Genomic DNA, 20,526 nt, shown 5'->3' on the forward strand with positions numbered 1-20,526 from the left:
TGGAAGAGAGTAATCTGAGCTTGGTTCTTTTGACACTATCTGATCCCTCGCAATGTAGCTGAAGAATTTCCCAAGCATCCTTTGCAGAAGTGCATACAGAGATTAATTTAAACATTGTTAAATCTACTGAATTGAAAATTGCATTTAACGCCTTTGAGTTTTGATTAGCATTTGATAGATCGTCTGGTGTCCACCGTAATTCTGGAGTTGGAAAAACATCTCCGTCCACATCTGTGATAGTTGGTGGCTTCCATCCAGTGAGAATAGATCTCCATGCTCTCTCATCAATGGCTTTGATGTACGCCCTCATCTTGACTTTCCAGTAGGTGTAGTTCGTGCCATCAAGTACAGGAGGTCGCATAGAAGCAGTCATCTGAGTATCCATCACGAATTCGTTTCTGTAAAGAAAATAGGAACAAACACTTAGTATACGTCAAGTGTTGGCTCTTGATGCCAATTGAAAGAATTTATGGTCCCGAATTCGTTTAATACAGAGGTGTTGTTGAAGGTGTTATGACACTTGAACAAACATGCAGCGGAAATATAAAGACAAAAGAACAATACTCAGAATTAAAAATGTTCACAAGTAAAGACTTGTGAACTTGCCCTTTACAGGACGGAAAATATATTAAAATCAGTATTCCAAGAATACAAACAGAAGAGTGCGAAAACTTCTTCCTTATGAGTGAATCTTTTTCAAGATCACTCTTACAACCAAATCTAGATACTAAAAGAAAGATATCAAAAATTCTAGATTTCAAAGAATGTACTTATAAATAGTACGTACAACAGATCCTAGAAAACACACTAAAATTCTCGAGATTAAAACTTCAGCTCTCTATTTTGTTTTCACGAAATCTGTGATAATCTTGAGTCTTGAGTTTGGTATTTATAGACTTGCCAAGCTTCCACTCTTCAGCCCATGATCTGCAAGAAAACCAACCACAAGAGCACTCAAGATAATGGGTTAGTGGGTTAGTTGGAAGTTAGAAAAAAAACCACTAAGTCACAACACTTAGCCCACTAAGTGATAACACTTGGCCCACTAAGTAATAACTAAAATTTAGTTTGAAATTAAGAGAGTTAAAAACATTTTTGTAAAATACAAAAACGTGTTTCACTATATTTATTGATATCAATAATATAACTTTGAATAAATAATATAACAGTTATGTCAGTAATGACAACCTATGAAATTACAACAATTTATAATCCCTGATTTAACTATTCTACGACCAAAGATAAATACTAATATTAATACATTAATTATCACATGTATATTTTATATTTTTTCATTTATCACATATTATTAATTAATACTAATAGTTATTATGAAAATAAAATTCAAATGCCTTTTCTGGTAATCCATTTTTCATCTTTTTAATTCTTCTATATGTTGTGCAAGTCCTTGTAAAACCTGCAAAGGTCAAAAACATGCAATAAAGGAACCAACAAATTAAATAATAATAATAAAAAAAAAATGAGAATAATTATATAATAATTAAATAATTTTGATTACTTACCAATTTTGTTTCTTTGAGAGATGTTTCAAGCATCCTTATTTTCTGCAAAACAATTCATGGGTTTTTTGTTTAATTAATAATTAATTGTCAGATAAAAAAAATCAAGATAAATAAATAGTTGGAAAAAGAAGTCACTTCTTTTGCATCTTCAAGAACAGGCTCAAATGCATGGATCTTCTCTAACAAACGAGTATCGACGTATTTTGTTCCGCGTCCATCTCTTACAGCCTCGTCTGCCGACGAAGTTACAACATCGTACACATCTTTATATCCAACATTATTCTCCTGTATTTAAAATTAAATAATTATGGATTAAGTAATTAAAAACACATGGATACTAATATGTATGTCTTTTTTGAATAAAAACGCGTACATTTTCACTAGAGAAGGCGGCACTCGTTTTGTTGTGCCCGTTTCCCGACTCTTCCTCGTCATAAAGCATTCCCTAAAGTAAATAAATATTTGTAGACTTTAATTAATTAAAATAGCAAGGATTAAAACATTTAATCTATCCAAAATACGATCAATATTGAAATTCCGTAAATTAGAGATTAGGCGCACGTATTGAGGGTATGCTCGATATGCTCGAAACTCTATCGTGTATTGCAAAAAAAAAAAAAAAACAATTATAAAGAATTAAAAACCTGAAGCATTTGTGTAATTTCAGGATCATTCCAAGGTCCTTTATCGCTAAAAAGGCAACCACCCGATTCACTACACGTGCAATCGCCACCCAAGAAACTCGGAAGATTACTGCAAATTGATTAATATTTTTTTTTTTGTTATTCGAAAATTTTATTATATATTTAATATAATATAAATAGTGTTGTGGTGTTACCTTGGTTCAATAGCTTCAATTAGGCTGCTTTTGTAGTCACTTCCCAATACCTACTGCCAAAATTCATATCAAAACGCCTTTCGTTCGTCTACGTTAATAAAGAAACTTAAATACGAAAAAAGAAGAAGCAGTAATATACGAGTAAGATTAAACGAAAAAGAGAACATTAAAATATATATGCTTATATTAAATTACTCGGATCTTCGCCAAAGTTCGTGCGTCGAGAAAAGCCCTTATTGCTTTCCAGAGAACCTTAAATCCTGCTCCAGCATTTATAATGAAAAGCTGATGCAGTGTCTGAAAAAACATTGTCCATGAAATTAAAAATAAAAATAATAATAATAATAATAATAATAATAATAATAATAATAATAATAATAATAATAATAATAATAATAATAATAATAATAATAATAATAATAATAATAATAATAATAATAATAATAATAATAATAATAATAATAATAATAATAATAATAATAATAATAATAATAATAATAATAATAATAATAATAATAATAATAATAATAATAATAATAATAATAATAATAATAATAATAATAATAATAATAATAATAATAATAATAATAATAATAATAATAATAATAATAATAATAATAATAATAATAATAATAATAATAATAATAATAATTACCTCAGGATAATAGCAGCTATCAATTTTTTGAATTTCGACGAAAAGATACCTAGCAGGCTTCGAGAACTGATTCATTCCCTGTCGATAGTTCGAAATCGGAGAGAATCAAAATTTAAACTTTATTTTAAAATTTAAACTACATTAACAATGTACACACACACACACACACACACACACACACACACACACACACACACTTACCACATCTTTGACATCCAAAATACTTAAGGTTGAAGCAATGTGTTTCTTTGCAGAAAGTGAACAAGCAGGGTATCTCCATTTGATACTCTTTTCTTGTTCACAAACATGGTACTTCACAAATCGCTCGATGCTACTTACTCGAAGAAATTTATCGAGGTCTACCATTCCGATTCTTTCGATATAAACTGGCCTCCCGTATCTATCGACCCCATGAAATCCATGCGGATAACATTTTTTCACTTCTTCGTATTCGTCAAACTTAAATTCCTGCCGAAAAAATCAACCAAATAAGAGATATATGTTAGTTTTCTTTGTTAATGGAAGAAACCGAGAAGTATTCCAAAGACGAACACAGATGATAAATATCCGTATTAACTAAATATAGATACAAACTACTAATTAATAAATAACTAAATATTATTTAAATATCGATTATATACCACATCGATCGATCTCACATGTTAGCATTTTTTTTACCTTTGAAATTGCGTCGACGCCAAATTCGTCACGCCATTTTATGTACTGCACAAACATGTCTTTCGCTTTCGCTACATCAAAGTCTCTCATTCGAAGAAATCTGCAATATTATGTAATAACCAACAAATTACAACAAAGGACTTAATCAATATATAATGGACAAAATGCACTTCAGCCCCTATAAATTTAAATTTTCCATTTTTGGACTGCCCCCCCCCCCACAAAAAAAAAATCAAAAAAGAGATAACCCCCTGAAGTTTGCTTCGGTAGGCATCGTGCAGCAAATACAACATTTTAAAGGGGCAATGTGTAGCAAAATAATGTCTTAAGGGCAATGTGCAACAAAAAAAAACATTTAAAGGGGCATCGTGCAACAAAATCACTCAATTCCGGTAAATAATCCATCGCAATTTTGCTATCGGGGCAATGTGCAACAAGTATAGCATTTTGAAGGTGGGCATTCATTTTTTTTAATTTCGAGGGGATAAAGTGTGAAAATTAGAAATTTATGGGGGTGACTTGCAATTTGCCCTATATATACATATATAACTTACAAAGTTGGAGCAAAGTTATGTCACTATTCTATATTTCATTTAAATCAACTGAAAATATACATATATATACATATATATATATATACCTCAATAGAGTATGATAATCGGAGTGCTTCCTCGGTAAATGACCTTCAACGCGAAGCAATTCACGCAAGGAGTCGACCAATTTTTCATCGTTTGAATTATGAGTTCCTTCGAAAACCGTTTTCATACTCTGGCTCCTCTTCGTATTTTTAAACGATTCCATATACTTGAATGGCCGTGACAGCATCGATACGAAACTGAGGTGGGATATACGCGGCTCTTTTATAGGCTGCAATTGCCAGTGATTTTCGATTGGAGGAGGATGAAAAGATTTTATTTTATTTTTCTTCGTCTTCTTGTTAGTATTTGCCGATTTGTCGTTAGTATTATTAATATTCCGTCCACCACCCGACGAAATGAATATTTCGTTCAGCGATTCCTTCGGTTTCTGCATGGTACCTATATGCGTGTTGTCGAAATCAGAACTGCATAATTAATCGCTTGATTTATATCAAGATATTCGACAAAGTAACCGAATTCGGGAATTTAATAACATGGCCCGTTGTGTAAATATAATTTGAAAGAGAAGAAAAGCTTAAACAAAGTGTGAAGAAGTGCATACCATTATAATCTGCAGGCTCAGAATTGGTTCAACGAGAGAGAGAGAGAGAGAGAGAGAGAGAGAGAGAGAGAGAGAGAGAGAGAGAGAGAGAGAGAGAGAGAGAGAGAGAGAGAGAGAGAGAGAGAGAGAGAGAATTGGGGCAAAAAATGAAGCAATTGAAGTATCTAATGCCAATTTTGAATTGTAGGGTTTGCTTGAATGGGGAGGAATGGAATAATTGGGAATGTTTGAATGATAAGAAACCCCGCCAATCAACAGGCGTTTTAACTGCTTAAGTAAACATTAATTAACTGCACTTTAATTAACCGTTCTTAAAATATGAAATTTTAAAATTTATCTGCTTAATTAGTACTCCATTAATTGGTAAAATAAATTTAAAATTAATTAATAGTTAAATGTTATTTTTCTATTTGTGTGGTCTCTCTAAACGGTTCAGTTTTCAAATAATTTCAATTTCTCATTTTTTTCGTTATTCATATACACTTGTCTAAATTTATATTTCGTTCTTTCATATTTATTATTGCCATTTGAAAAAAGTATATGCTCTAATTAAACATACGACGCTATATGTGACTTGAACCAATGTATCAAGTTAATAATACTCGGAGCCCCTTCCAACGGACCCTCTAATTAAAGCGGACCCTTGAGTTATGGGAATTCATCGTCACTAGCTTCGTCACCCCAATCAGTCTCCGCCTCAGCATGCTCCATCGTTTCATCATTGTCATCTAGTTGAGTATCCTCCATCTTCTCATCATTCTCTCTATCGTCTTCCTTATACGATTGGATGCAAGAATAGTTCGATCTCTAAATTGATATGGAACATCCAATTCCTTTGAATTTTGTTGAGCGTAGATTTTACACTTGATTTATATTCTGTTACAAGGACTTTTGTGGGATTTTATTGGTTAAATATAATGGTGCTTAAAGACTTGTTTATTGTGTTTTTAGGTGCATATTGGAGAATCGGATGATTTGAGGGCAACACGGTAAAAAATGGAGCTTAAACGGGCAAGACTGGAAAAAACTAGTCGAAGATCAAAAAAAGGCCTCAGACGGCCGTCTGAGGATTACACTAGAATCTTAGACGACAGTTCCGAGGAGAAAAATATAGCAAAATGATTGAAAAAACTCAGACGGCCGTCCCAGTTATACCTTGAAAACTAAGACGGTCGTCCGAGCTGTTGAATAGAAGAAAAAGTCTAAGATGGCCGTATGAATCTCTGTCCGAGCGTAGTAAGAGAAATTCATTTGTACAAGGAATCTCTTGCCCTTTTACCAAGTCTTGGCACTATATAAGAAAATACCCTGAACGAAAAAAAAACCTAATTCCATAATATCTATAGCAAGGGGCAAGAAGCGAAGACGAAAAACTCGAAGATTTCAAGCACATTTTTACTTTCTTTTTTTATGAATTATACTTTTGTGTTTATTATAATTATGAGTAGCTAATCTCCTAGTTTTTACTTTTTAGGACTTTATTCTAACCTAGCTATATATGTGAGATTTGTGAACACAACTCTATGATTTTATGCAAGTATTAATCCCAAATTACTTCTTCTACTTGTTTTATTAAGTGCACGGACTTTATCAATTCATATGCTTTATTATATTGTTATTGTTGAATGCAAAAATCGAAAGATCAGTTTAACAATTAGAATTACAATTGTGGTAGAAGAGCATTTGTTGTGTTTGGGAAAAAAAGTAAAAGAAAAAGAGAAAAAGGCGAAAAGAGAAAAAACAAAAGAAATTGTCGGGGAGTCCCGTTCACAATGGCGACATTGTTTGAACTTGAAGAACATTTGAAATGTGAGATGATTTGTGTTAACAATTTTGAGAGAAATTGTGAAAAAACAATATTGAAAAGACAATTAGAGTACTGAATTATTCGAAACAAATGAATACATGTTTTCTGAATGTATGGATGAAATTATTTATAGAATACTATCATCATACCGATTACAATTGTCTCTGCACATAGATGTTCTCAAAGTTGAAGTTGTTTAAATCTCATATTTAGTCAACTATGTCCCAAAAAAGACATGATCGATTGAAAAACATGAAGCTTAATTTTACGAGTTTGATTTATAACTTTGCAGCTTAAAAGACTAAGGTGGTGTTTGCAAGAGCTTATTTAAAAGTAGAAATTAGTGATTGTGAGTTAAGTTGGAATTAAGTGATTCTTTCTAAAAGTTGGGGGTGTTTGCAAATTTTATGGAAAATCAACTAAAATAGAAAAAACAGGTACATGAGTGTTTTTAAAATTATAAATTAACTCAGTTTATTTTAAAAGAAGCAAAAGCAAAAACTTATTTTGCAAACAGCTAAAAACAGATTATGTGGAAAAAAAAGTTCATAATCTATATTTAAAAGTATTTGCAACACCAGTAAGAAGTATAATATTTTAATCTATTTGAGGTATTTTTATAAAATTATCTGATAGTGGATTTAGATATGTCACATTTTTTTAACATCATTATTTGCTTAGTTAATTGAATATATTCTTAAATACATTTATTTATATCATTATTTGAAAGAAAAAAAAAATAATTGCAAGAATGCCATCCGATTCGTCAACAAAGTGTGGGAACTTCGAAAAGATGGCTTCCGTTTCACCATTTTTCTTCTGATCCATTATTTCTACGATCTATTTGATTTACCAAATTAACCTCTCTCTCTCTCTCTCTCTCTCTCTCTCTCCTCTCTCTCTCTCTTTCTCTCTCTTAAGTGCTTAATTTCTTCAGAATCATACATTGCGAATACTGCATTGTGGAAGGTAATTGTTTTCGTCAATGCGAATTTTTATGCAATTTTCTGTATTTTGGGTATTTTTTTCGTGATGTATTTTGCTTTATAAAATCTAGATTAAGGTCAATCATGGATTTTTAATTCCCTGTAGCCCTTTTCTTTTCCCCAAATATTGATTTTTTATACTGAATTGATTTTATCTGAGATCAGTCAAAACGAATTCGCAATTAATTTTGAAATTCGCCTCTCCTTGATGAACTGATTTGTTGATTTTTTTTTTTGTTTTTTTGGGAGGATTTTAATTTGTATTTGATGTATAAATCATGTGGATTTATTCCCAATAACAATTCATTCTTCACGAACTTGAATGCTGATCTGATCATGTTGTTTAATTTAGCATTTTAGGGTTTCGATTATGTTAATTGTTGTCATTATAATTGTACAGCTGAGCTGCAGGTGCTGAAAGATATTACGGAACAAATTTAATTTCGTTCGTCATAATTAAAAGTGTAGATTGGGATTAGAAGATGTCGGAAGGTGAATCGGCAGAGGCGGACCAATTCGAGAATGATCCGTCTGTTCGGCAATTTGTTGCGAATGGGATTTGCATGAAAACAAATGAATTCGAAGAAAAACTCGATGCGGGAAACATTCAAGAGGCTGAATCTGCATTGCGAGACGGTTTATCGCTCAATTTCGAGGTTTGACCGATACAACACTTGCCCTGTTTTTGTTTCTTTTGTTGCATATGAAGATTTATTTCGAACGTTGACTTTTTTATTATTCCTTGGGAACTACTGTTTGAAGTAATCGAAAGTGAAGCTAGGTTAGATCCTATTACTATTGGTAATTTCATATTTACGACAAAAGGCTTTTGACTCGGAATCTTGAAATAAAAGCTGAATTGTTGCATTACAGGTTATAGGTAGAGGATAAACGGTCTTTTTATTTTATCTTTATTCATCGTTCGATATATCTCGTTTTCCGTGAATCTTCTCGGCCGCAACTTTACTATTTTGTTTCGTGACTGGATTGAAGGTAAGTGTCGAATATGACACTTTATCGAATTATTTTCAGGAAGCAAGAGCTCTTCTTGGGAAGTTGGAATATCAGCGAGGAAATCTCGAAAGTGCTTTACGTGTCTTTGATGGAATCGATCTTCAAGCGGCCGTACAACGCATGCAACATTCATTAGGCGATAAACAGCCTTCCAAAAAGGGTCGTTCTCGAAGCGAATCGTTATCCGCTGTCTCACAACATGCTACTAACCTCGTACTTGAGGCCATATACTTGAAAGCCAAGTCTCTTCAGAAGCTGGGAAAGTTACCTGGTAGTGTACTATTTAAACATTTCTTTAAAGAATTATTAACAATATTACGAATAAACCACCGTATTAACTGCTTATATTAATCCGATTTGATACAAAAAATTCTGTTTGATTACTATTTGTAGAGGCTGCTCAAGAGTGCCGAAGTGTACTTGATGCAGTAGAAAAGATATTCACCGATGGTATACCTGACGTGTTGGTAGAAAATAAGCTTCAAGAAACCGTTAGTCATGCCGTTGAGCTTCTCCCGGAGTTATGGAAGCAAGCTGGCAACTACACGGAAGCCATGTCAGCATATCGCCGGGCCCTACTAAGTCAATGGAACCTCGACAACGAATGTTGCGCGAGGGTTCAAAAAGCGTTCGCGGTTTTTTTATTGTACAGTGGAGTGGAGGTGGGCCCGCCGAGTTTAGCTGTACAAATAGACGGTTCTTACGTACCTAAAAACAATCTCGAAGAAGCCATTTTGCTCTTGATGATTCTCATGCGAAAGTTCTACCTCGGAAAAACCAAGTGGGACCCATCTGTGCTCGAGCACCTCACTTTCTCTCTCTCTCTGTGCAGCCAAACTTCGGTTTTGGTGAAGCAGATTGAAGAGGCGATTCCAGGAGAGATACAACGTATCGAACGATGGAAAGCAATGGCACTTTCCTTAAGTGGGGCCGGACAAAATAGTTCCGCTCTGGATTTGCTTAGAATGTCTCTACACAAACACGAGGAGCCGAACGATGTCATGTCATTGCTTTTGGCTGCCAAGATATGCAGCGAGAATGTGTTGCTTGCTTCCGAGGGAGTGAAGTACGCGCAAAACGCAATCGCGAATTCAAACGGACCGAATTCATCACATTTAAAAGGTGTGGGCTTACGTATGTTGGGCCTTTGCTTAGGGAAGCAAGCGAAACTCTCTTCTTCAGATTTTGAAAGATCTCGTCTTCAATCGGAGGCACTGAAATCGTTAGACAGCGCATTATCGTTAGAGCCCGAAAACTCGGATTTGATATTCGAATTAGGTGTTCATTATGCCGAGCATCGGAATATGGATGCGGCTTTGAGGTACGCTAAGCAGTATTTAGATGCAACCGGTGGATCAATGATTCGGGGTTGGAGATTGCTTGCTTTGGTTTTGTCTTCTCAGCAGAGGTTCTTGGAAGCTGAAGTTGTTACCGATGCCGCGTTAGACGAGACTTCGAAGTGGGACCAAGGCTCGCTTCTTCGAATGAAAGCTAAGCTGAAAATATCGCAGTCGCTTCATAAAGATGCTATCGAGACTTATCGGTATCTTCTTGCATTGGTTCAAGCGCAGAGAAAATCTTACGGACCCCTCGGAGTTGCGCCTCAGGTTTTCTTTTATTGGGAGTAGTGATTATCGAAACGAAGTTTGTTAGCCTATCTTTTTTGGTTTACGTTTTTCGTGATTTGGCGGTTTGAATTTATATAGGTGGAGGATGATAACATAGACGAATACGAAGTATGGCATGGACTAGCAAAATTGTACTCTATTCTTTCACATTGGAAGGATGCGGAGGTGTGTTTGGAGAAAGCTCGGACGTTGAAAGAGTATTCGGCAGAATCACTGCACACAGAAGGTGAGTCATCGAATCGTTTTCCGTAAAAAAAAATAAACGAAAAATATTAATCTGAGTCGTTGTCAAATCTTGGGCCAGGTGTTATGCATGAAAAACAAGGGCGCGTAAGTGAGGCTTTAGCTGCGTATATAAACGCGCTTCTGTTGGAACCAAAGTATGTACCTTGCAAGATATTAATCGGAAATGTGATGTGTAAGATGGGGCCGAAGATGTTGCCTGTGGCACGAACTCTACTTTCCGATGCATTGAGAATCGAGCCGACCAATTATATGGCTTGGTACCATTTAGGCATTGTTCATAAAGACGATGGAAGAATCGCTGATGCTGTTGACTGTTTCCAAGCAGCTTCTGTGCTCGAAGAATCCGAACCAATCGAAAGTTTCAGTACTATTCGATGATGATCTTTTCTTTTTCCTAACTTAATTATCCAAGTGTTCATTCTTTGATTCTTTGTCGAATTCACTTTCGTTTTCTGTTTCAATAGTCACATTTCTTTTTTTTTTTTTTCTTTTTTTTTTTCGGTTTGTGCCAAGAACTTGTGTACACTTTTCGATCTTGTTTTTTTGTTTAATGAGAAGGCCTGTAAAAAAAGCTTTGTTAATAATAAGAGAAATTTTTGTTAATGTGTATCTCTTTTTCTGTATTAATTTAATTTTTATTTTACATTTGAACTTTAGAAATATGATGTTTCTAATAAATTAGTTTTGCTAAACCATCCTTCAACTATCTATTTATTACATGTAAAAATTGTGAAATGGGGAGATGATGGGTGTTAATGAATTTCTTATCAAGATTTCAAAGTTGTTTCAAACTTGGCTTCATAGGCAATTGAGTCGAACTAAAACGAGTTTTAATCGAGTCGAACATAAATCAAACCGGAGTATCTTGATGTTCTATACATGTTTCATTATTCTTTTCTAATCGAGTTTGAGTTCGAGACGAGCAATACAGCCCCCTACTGCCGCCGCCGCCTCCACCGCTCTCGCTCATGCTCCCTCCACTGCCGCCACCGGTCTTTGTGCTACTAGTGGAGAGAGAGAGAGAGAGAGAGAGAGAGAGAGAGAGAGAGAGAGAGAGAGAGAGAGAGCATAGGTTATAGAATGTAGAGTATAAATACAAGATACGGAAAAAAATTATGAATGTAGCTTATATATTATTTCAAACTAAGAATTTAATTAAAAAAATGAATTTTGAATTCTCATTTAGTTCAAATTAAATTTTGTTTTGAGGGGCTCATGTAATATCATTTTATTATCTTAGACAGTAATATGTTGTCACAATAATATTATAGTGTTGATTGTTCTAATAAAACAATTAAAAACATTTAATATATCAACACATTAATATTACTACGAAAGGTAGTATTACCAAAAAAAAAAAAAATTTAAACAAAAAAAAAAGGAGAAAAGATTAAAAAAATTGAAAGAAAAAAAATCAGCATTGAATTCGAGCCAGTGATGGCAGAAGTTGCAATAAAGTATGTAGAAGCACACGCTTGGAAGTTGGCAGACAGCTGGCTTTGATCAGACATCTTTAATTGTACTCATCTGATGTCAGCTTCAGACAGCTACCGGCGGCGCCTTTTTGTCCTTTTCTGCCACCCATCCCAATTATTACTAATTATTATTTTTTATGATTCCCAATAATTTTCCAATTTATGTTCATTTTTTTTTACTCGAATAGGCAATAGCCATAAATGGTATCCGAATGCATATGATATTTCCAGTTTCTCTTAATTTAAAATTGCAAATAAAACCTTTTTTTTGGGTTTATATTAAAAATTCAACAAAAAGATTAATAAATTACAATTTTTACCATTCAAAATTATATATTGAACTCTTATAAGAAAGTAAAAAACTATTAATCCATGATCGATGTTAAATTATGCATCTATTCAAAACTCGTATCTACCCCATATCCGTTAAGAGTGGTTTTTTCAAAAAATCCATGCCGACTCCATTAGCTAACTGGACGGGAATTAAGCGGTAATTCTGGAGCGCGGCGGGTTAAACTGTCATCCCTACTTTAAGAAATCAAATTTATATGGTTTACTTTTGAAAGATTGCATCGGCCATACTTATACATGTTTGCAATTTACACATTCTATTCTAAGGGCCTGTGCGTTCACCTATATCAAATTAATTTGGATTATATAAGATGAAACTAATTATCTACTGGCTAATTAATTATTTAGAGACGTTCAATTCATTGCATTAGATCTGGTATTAAATCGATTTGCTAGATTCTAGTATTATATGTAATTTGTCTATAAAATCGTTTATTTAATAAAATTAACATGTAGTTTGAAGGATAAAATATATATTTTTTTCCCTTAAGAAATTAATCTCAGGGGAGATGGTGTTACTAATTTAATGAAATAGTAGCACTTAATAGCAAACTTTAATTTTAGTAGCTGATTTGATAATATGTGAATTTTGCCAACCGAACATATTACTAACCCCTACTATGTAGTTATTGTGACCTTATAAGGGTAACCAAACGAGCCCTTATTATTTCTCACATCTTTAATTAATTGAATTAAACACATAAATTTCATGATAAAATTTTGAAGACAAATTTCAAATGACCACATATATTAATAAGGGGTTATTTTACATACCCCCCTAGCCACCAAATAAACTAGGGATAAACCCAAGACCAAATCATCCTTTGACATACCCCCTGGGGAAGCGAAAGTACTATACTACCCTTATGTGCAATTTTCGGCCAAACTGCATTCAGCATTTATGGTCCTGCATTTATCATTTTCGCTGATTTATTTATTATTTTTTTTTTTTTTTTTTTTATTAATCTGTTTTTTATATATATATATATATATATATATATATATATATATATATATATATATATATATATATATATATATATATATATATATTTTTATTATTTTTTTATTTTTTAATTTTTGTTATAAATAAAAAAAATTATTTTTTTTTTATTTTTTTTATTTTTATTTTTAATTTTCAAAACAATATGTTTACAGTACTGAAAATAACTACATGTAACTATAGTAATTCATAGTTATGTTCGTTTTTTCCCCATATTTTTAGTCGATCAATTGTACGTATACACACACGAATACTGACTTATACAAAATAAATTCATAAAACCCCAACAAAAATTTACAAAATTTAAATATTTTTATTATAAATCACATCAGAACCAAAAAATACAAATCGAAAATACATAAATATACGCATATGTAACTACATGTAACTACATGTTACTATAGTAATGTATAGTTATGTTCACAGTCTGTTGAACAGATATGATGTAACTTAAAAAAACAAAAAATTGACACCTTCAAGGAAATGATCAATGGCCTTCATTAAGCTGCAATTGCAAAATCAAAACAAAAAGAAATTACTTTAGTGCAAATCAACAAATTTGAATAAAAACATCAAAACACTCAAAAATCACCAAACATTAAGAGATCGAGAGATAGAGAGAGAGGTTATTGCTGGGAAATGCAAAAAAATATAGAAATAAATCTGAAAAAAAATAAAAATAAACGAAATTACCATCAAAATATAGATCCCGACGAAAGGAATCCAACGGTGGATGACCCGTCAAATTTCGACGGGTGGAACACAAAATAAAGCTCCGGCAAGACCACCGTTCTCGAATGAAAAAAAATTGCAGAAACAGATCCGCGCTCGAAACTGAATGAAATCACCACCAAAAGAAAGAGCTCGACGAGAGGAATCCAACGGTAGTTAAACCATCGAATTCCGACCACCGGAGAGAGAGTTATGGCTCCGGGAAGCAATTTCGCCGGTGAGAGGTTTGTAGAGGCGGGATTTTGAATTTGGGAGAAGAAGAGAGAGACCGTGAGTGGCTAGGGTTAAAATTGATTTTAGAAGGGTATTATAGGAACTTCAGGGTAGCCCAGGGGGGTATGTCAAAATATTTTCGAAATGAGGGGAGTTTCACCTAGAGTGTAATCCACTTGGTAGTTAGTTCTATATAATTTGGAAATGAGGGGGTCTACAAAATAATCCCTATTAATAAACAACTCACAAATGTAACCGGAAGTCATTTTTAATTCCCACTAATAAAAATTCCCCAATGCCAAATCCTTAGACCAAATGGTATTTCAAATAAAATTTCAGTATTATTGACATCTAAAATAACAATCTTTATTAATTACTGTCACTTATAAAATAATTCATTAAACAAATTCTTTAAAGAAATTAAATTCGACTATATATGAAGAAAATAAAAGGTTTTGGAGGGACAATCATGGTAGCAATTGCAGACTTGTGGAACTCCAAGAAAAGAGGACTCGCAAATCCCGCACGCGCGGTGGAGTATTTGGGGTATGTTTGGAACCGTTTTTATTTTGTTTTCATTGTTTCCCCAAAACAAAATGGGATTTATTACACTTTTCAAATCATTTTCTCAAAACAATTTCAAAAGTTTCTCTCTCCTTCAGACATGATGTGACTGCTACAGTAAAATGATTGGACTGCTACAGTAAAAAATGTCTTCACTAAAAAACAAATAAACATCACTTCACCTTTAAATTTTTTTACTCAAACATACCTTTTTCTAACACCTTTAAACATGATTTGACTTGCTACAGTGTATTTTGTCTCCTTTCAAAATACAAACAAACATTACTTTCATTCTCAAATTATTCCCCCAAAACATATTTCCTCAAAATGAAATCAAAATAAGATCCAAAACGCTTCCAAACATTGCCTTTGAAGTTGCCCAATCTTCGGAACAATCGTAATTACAATCGACTTCATCAAATGTTTTAGTGCATGCACCGAGTCTACTCACACATATATCGCGCTTCATTGGAAACGAGCTAGGGTTTTTAAAATTAGGTTAGGTTGAGATTTATATATATATATGTGTGTGTTTTTATTATTTTTTTCTCATGTTTATCCTTACTTTTAGTAATTATCATAATCAATTCCACATACTTAATTTCACATGCATATTGAACTATATTATTCTTTTAACTAGTAATTATACCAGTGCAATGCGCATGCTAAATCTTTTTTATTCTTCCAGTAATTATACCAGTGCGATGCGCGGGGTAAATTTCTTTATTCTTTTAACCAGTAATTATATCTTTACAATTACATGAAATTAAATTAATAATGAAACATTTTTGATGTTTTATTTTAGTCCCAATAGTTAGATAAAGATATCTTGTAGGATAGTACAGCGAATCAAGGTGATCAAGTCCTATGAGTACAGTTGTTCAAATTGATCCAAGAACTTTTTATTTCCCTCTTTTGACATTCCCCAATGCAATAAATAAATATTAAATACCATTTATTGTACTTGCTCAGTTCACAGGTACTAGTAGAAGTCAACACCGGGAAAATAGCATAATTACACTTTTGGGCCCTAATATTTGATCGAATTTCATTTTTGGTCTGTGTTGTTCCGAAGTGAATATAAGATACAATTGTAAACACTTTTGGTCCCGCCCGATATATGTGCAAATAACGGAAACACTATTTTGGGGCCTAAAATGAAATTAATTTTTTTTGGGGGGACGGGGGGTAATTAGAAAATTAATGTATACTACTTATAGTTAAAATTTTAATAATATTAAATATAAATGAAATTTGTTTATTTAATTTCTTTTTTATTATTAAAAAACTAATTATAAGTAGTATAATAAAAAATAGTATTAGGTGTAATCAAAAATAAATTTTTAGTTAATTTTTTTATTATTAAAAATTTAATTATAAGTACTATATTTTAAATTTATAATTATTTTCTAGCCCAAAAAAAAAATTCAATTTCAATTTTGGTTTCAAAATAGTGTTTTCCATTACTTGCTAACGGACATATAACAGAGAGGACCGGAAGTGTTTAAAATTGAACACTAGAGGTGATTTTTTTTTACTTTAGAACAACCGGAACCAAAAGTCGAATTGAACCAAATATAAGGGATCAAAAGTATAATTCTACCCCGAAAAAATCAGACGACCAGATATTTATTGTAAAAAAAAATTATATAAATACAAGTATATTTAAAGAGTTATTTTTAAAATGTACACATTTACATTATTTCCCTTATTTTTATTACCTTCCAATTTTTGCTTCTCATCTCTTGACCCATACAATTTCGTCGTAACCCAAAAACCAGAAGCAAAAATTGCAAAGCAAAGAAGGATCCGATTGCCACCCAACCCGACCCGTTTTGACCAAACCCCAAAAGTCAAAACACTAGGGTCAAAGCCCGCACGTGTGATCCCCATAGTTCAAATTATCCCCACATAGAAGCGCACTTCCTCCTGGCAAACCCGACCCGTTTTTCCTCCAAATCGTAGACCACCTCAAACCCCTGCTGCTGGTAGTTCCCCAGCAGCCCCGCAGGCCCTCCGCCTCCCTCCGCCTCATCTCCGCCGTCCAACAACATCACGCACCCCACCACCCGCTTCGCCGCCGCATCGGAGAATTCGTAAAAGTAATTCCTCCTCGGCATCACAACACTCGAATTCCCTCCAAAATGCAACACCAACTGCGCCACGCCGGCGAAGACTTTCTCCCCCTCCTTCGCATAGTAGCACGGGCTCAGCCCGGTCCGCTCCTCCACCGCATTCGCCCGCCGGAAAACCGCGCCGACGCGGCGGTCGAACTCGCCGACGACCGATTTGTAGAATTTTCTCGGCAGCATAGAGAACGTGGTCCCGGAGTCCACCACCATACCGCCGTTGCCCCTACGGTCGACCCTCCGTAAACTCGCCGGCGCCGGAATCCTCCTCCCACCCACCGACGCCGCCTCCAACCCCACACAGTAAAAGTACGAGTGCTTCGGATTATTCAGCATCGGCGTGTAGCTGTAATAAACAACCTTATCTTTGCTCGTAGTAGTAGTAGTAGTACTAGTAGTTGTAATATCTTTCTTTATTTTTTCCTCGTACCTACCCAGAATGAGTGGACTCGGTTGCCTAACTCGGTCCGCGTCAAACGAGTGGGAAATCAAACAGTAAGAGAAGTAGTTTCCGATCTCCGGCGAGCTTCTGGCGAGCTGGGCCGGCAAAGAGAGCAGTCCACGTCCGAAGCCGGCGACGCCGATCGGCTCTCCGAGGGCGCTGTTGGCGCAGCCGAAGGTGAACTTCGGAAGCTCCAGCGGCGGCGCCGCCGCACGGAACGACAGCGTGTCCTGGTAAAGCCTGGCGACGAAGCTTCCGTCGCCGTAGGCGTAGTAGAACGGCGGGCAGTGGAAGGGGTTGCACTCGTCGATTTCAATGGACTCGAGGGGGCATTCGGCCATGGCGCAGAGGTCGGAGGAAGGGAGGGAGGAGTGGACGGCGGAGCAGGCGGCGGAGTTGCAGGAGGTGGGGGAGGCGGAGGTGAGGTTGAGAGGGCCGGGGTGGGAGACGGCGGAGGGGGAGTATTTGCCTTCGCAGAGGATGCATTCGAAGGGGTGGCAGGGCAGCCAAACGACGTCGCTTCCGGTGTCCATGTAGAGAGAGATTGTCTCGGCGCCGATGGAGAAGGAGAGGGTGTAGTCGGCGCCGGGGGAGAGTGGGAGGGAGACGCGGCTGCGGTGGCGGCGGAAGCGGGAGGCGGAGCGGGTGGCGGTGGACTTGAGGAGGTGGTGGGTGGAGTTGAAACTGGCGGTGGAGAGAGAGTGGGATAAGGGGAGGAGTATGGCTGAGTTAGAGAGAGAAGATTGTAGAGAGAGAAAGGTGAAGAAGATGGAGAGTAGGAAGAGAACAGAGGAAGCCATTTGGAGGAAGAAGAAAAAACAGAGTATTTGTTTTGTGAAGGCAGAGTATTGTGGTGTTTTATGTACTCTCAACTGTGTGTCTGTGTGACCAACCCTCATTAGGAGAGTTGGCACCTAGCCCTTACCAATAGGGTAACGGTCTAGGGTTCGAGTCCCCCCCACCCCTATTTCCCCTTGTAATGGACTTGAATTTACTCAAAAAAAAAAAAAAAAAAAAAAAAAACTGTGTGTCTGTGTGAATAAAATGTATTGGTAGATTCAACTTTTCCCAATTATACTTTGGCTCGATATGTCTTTGCCTCTTTTACTTTGGATTGCATCGATTTGTTCCTTACACTTGAAAAATTATCTCAGTATGGCTCGCAATTTTAGTTTTCAGACGTTTGACTTTAACACCATCTGATCAGCCTGAAAATTACATAAAAATTCCCTCCTCCCAATTTAAATAATTATAAGAAAATGTTAAAAAAAAAAAAAAAAATTGTGGTTGTCGTCGTGGACATGCTTTCTCGTTGTCATGAATTTTTTAATTTAATTTTTTTAGTAATGATTTACCTTAAGAGGGATGACATTTTTGTAATTTCAGAGTTTATACAAAACATCGTTAAAATTAAATGTTTGACAACAAATAACGAATGCTAAACTATGATAATTTGCAAGTGGAGAAGAGTAAATAGATGCAATCAAAAGTAGAATAGAGTAAACTGATACTAGAGTCAAAGCACCAGAAAAGAGTGAAATTTGCCCTTAATATATACATATATGTTACTAATAAAATAAAGAATTTGAGTGGAGTGTGGGGGAGGTTTTGCAAGGGGAGAATAAAGAGGAAGAGGACGAAGTTTCTGGTGGGATGCTTCAGGAAAGTTCCACTCTTTATTTTTTTCAATCTGTGCTGTGAAAATATGAATTAGACTATTAGAGAGTTGGTTAAAAGTATTAATAGTAGAAGAAGAATATTCAAATGAAATTTTACTTATAATAACTATGAATTCATAATCAATGCTATCCTACATTCTTAATTATAATATTAACATCTAAATTATTAATGAAATGTCAATTTTATCCTCTCTATATTTATTGTTGAATTAAAATTTATAAAGTCAATTATATCATTATTCGTAAAAATCATTAAACCACCCATCCAAAATTGCATCAACATAAACTTGAACTTGTGACCATCTGAAAATGTACAAGAATACTTACCATTACAACAAAACACATAATTGACAATAAACTAACAATACGGATATATATCACAACACTACAATTTATAATGGTTATAAAACTTATATAAATAATGTTAAATAAATTATTAATTCTCATATAATTATTATTATAAATTAAAAATATCCCATACTAACAAATCTTTATATAATATAATTTAAAAATCTAAGGAAATGCTGATCAACTCGTGTAATTTAAAAATGAATTTCGAAAGAATTTGAAGTTTGAATTGGATCGTAAATTGTAAGATTTAATTAAATCGTAATATTTGAATCAATTAAACTCATGTGTTTTCAATTCAAAAACAATATTCAAAGATTTGATCGATTAAGCTCAACTCATTTCAATTCGTAGACAATATTCAAATATTTGAATCGGTTAAACTCAATAATTTACAATAGCGTATTAATCAAACTATGTATAGTTAAATTTTAGTATATTTTTTTTTATTGAATTCTATCATAAAAAATAATAAAATTTAATTCGTAAAAATCGTAAGATTTAATCGGTTCATGGTTAGATCAAATCTTACGATTTACGATTTGATTCTTACGATTTTACGAATTAAATTATTATTATTTTATTAAAATTGAATTAAAAGGATAGTAGACTTTAATTATAAATAGTTAACTCGATTAATACGTTCTTGTCAGTGGTTGAACTTAATCGATTCAAATTTTTGAATAATATTTACAAATTAAAAGGGCGCTTAATTGATTCAAATCATACGCTTTAATTAACATTATGATTTGATTCTTACGTAATTCAGGAATTATTTTTTTATGATAAAATTGAATTAAAAATGTATTACACTTTAATTAATAATAGTTAACTTGATTAAGACGTTCTTGTCAATAGTTGAGCGCGCTAATTAATCGATTTAAATATTTGAATAATGTTTACGAATTGAAAGGACTTGAGCTTAATTGGTTCAAATATTACGCTTTGATAAAATATTACGATTTACGATTAGGTTCTTACATGTGTTAGGAATTAAATTTATTATTTTTTTATG

At 34.0% G+C, this 20,526-nt stretch overlaps 3 protein-coding genes across 5 annotated transcripts; 1 reads left to right on the forward strand and 2 right to left on the reverse strand.

Moving 5' to 3' along the window:
• Positions 1-1,125: 1,125 nt before the first annotated feature.
• LOC105963327 (Sec14p-like phosphatidylinositol transfer family protein) lies at positions 1,126-5,145 on the reverse strand. The gene is made up of 12 exons (XM_088818917.1): positions 4,895-5,145; positions 4,335-4,731; positions 3,695-3,794; positions 3,218-3,484; positions 3,017-3,094; positions 2,557-2,658; positions 2,362-2,411; positions 2,168-2,276; positions 1,897-1,968; positions 1,659-1,808; positions 1,524-1,565; positions 1,126-1,417 (listed from the first exon to the last, which is right to left on the reverse strand). Exons 2-12 carry the CDS (start codon positions 4,724-4,726, stop codon positions 1,373-1,375), a joined length of 1,407 nt encoding a protein of 468 aa, XP_088675043.1. The 5' UTR covers positions 4,727-4,731; positions 4,895-5,145; the 3' UTR covers positions 1,126-1,372.
• Positions 5,146-7,401: 2,256 nt separating this feature from the next.
• On the forward strand, positions 7,402-11,178 carry NPG1 (tetratricopeptide repeat (TPR)-containing protein). Of its 3 annotated transcripts, none has more exons than XM_088818919.1 (6): positions 7,402-7,670; positions 8,088-8,343; positions 8,720-8,972; positions 9,095-10,308; positions 10,408-10,555; positions 10,634-11,178. In XM_088818919.1, the coding sequence occupies exons 2-6, from the start codon at positions 8,170-8,172 to the stop codon at positions 10,951-10,953; spliced, it is 2,109 nt and encodes a 702-aa protein (XP_088675045.1). In that variant the 5' UTR covers positions 7,402-7,670; positions 8,088-8,169; the 3' UTR covers positions 10,954-11,178. The 3 variants fall into 3 exon arrangements, with proteins under 3 accessions (XP_088675045.1, XP_088675051.1, XP_088675049.1); XM_088818925.1 differs by having other exon boundaries at positions 7,432-7,670; positions 8,156-8,343; XM_088818923.1 differs by having other exon boundaries at positions 7,440-7,670; positions 8,099-8,343.
• A 5,363-nt stretch (positions 11,179-16,541) lies between these two features.
• LOC105963381 (Eukaryotic aspartyl protease family protein) lies at positions 16,542-18,390 on the reverse strand. Its single transcript, XM_012987776.2, has one exon. It carries the CDS (start codon positions 18,381-18,383, stop codon positions 16,815-16,817), a length of 1,569 nt encoding a protein of 522 aa, XP_012843230.2. The 5' UTR covers positions 18,384-18,390; the 3' UTR covers positions 16,542-16,814.
• Between the last annotated feature and the right edge of the window lie 2,136 nt (positions 18,391-20,526).

Source organism: Erythranthe guttata, chromosome 1, assembly GCF_056151865.1.
Source record: "Erythranthe guttata isolate IM_541 chromosome 1, IM_541, whole genome shotgun sequence".
NCBI lineage: Eukaryota > Viridiplantae > Streptophyta > Magnoliopsida > Lamiales > Phrymaceae > Erythranthe > Erythranthe guttata.

Bases quoted from the DNA above. Each gene is read 5' to 3' on its own strand.
- LOC105963327 (XM_088818917.1), bottom strand. From the start codon at position 4,726: ATGCAGAAACCGAAGGAATCGCTGAACGAAATATTCATTTCGTCGGGT. The intron at 3,095-3,217 runs GTAAGTGTGTGT...AACTATCGACAG, and splicing joins TTTTGGATGTCAAAGATGTG to GGAATGAATCAGTTCTCGAA. The intron at 1,566-1,658 runs GTGACTTCTTTT...ATTGTTTTGCAG, and splicing joins TTCTTGAAGATGCAAAAGAA to AAAATAAGGATGCTTGAAAC.
- NPG1 (XM_088818919.1), top strand. From the start codon at position 8,170: ATGTCGGAAGGTGAATCGGCAGAGGCGGACCAATTCGAGAATGATCCG. The intron at 8,973-9,094 runs GTAGTGTACTAT...TACTATTTGTAG, and splicing joins GAAGCTGGGAAAGTTACCTG to AGGCTGCTCAAGAGTGCCGA. The intron at 10,309-10,407 runs GTTTTCTTTTAT...GAATTTATATAG, and splicing joins CCCTCGGAGTTGCGCCTCAG to GTGGAGGATGATAACATAGA.
- LOC105963381 (XM_012987776.2), bottom strand. From the start codon at position 18,383: ATGAGGGTTGGTCACACAGACACACAGTTGAGAGTACATAAAACACCA.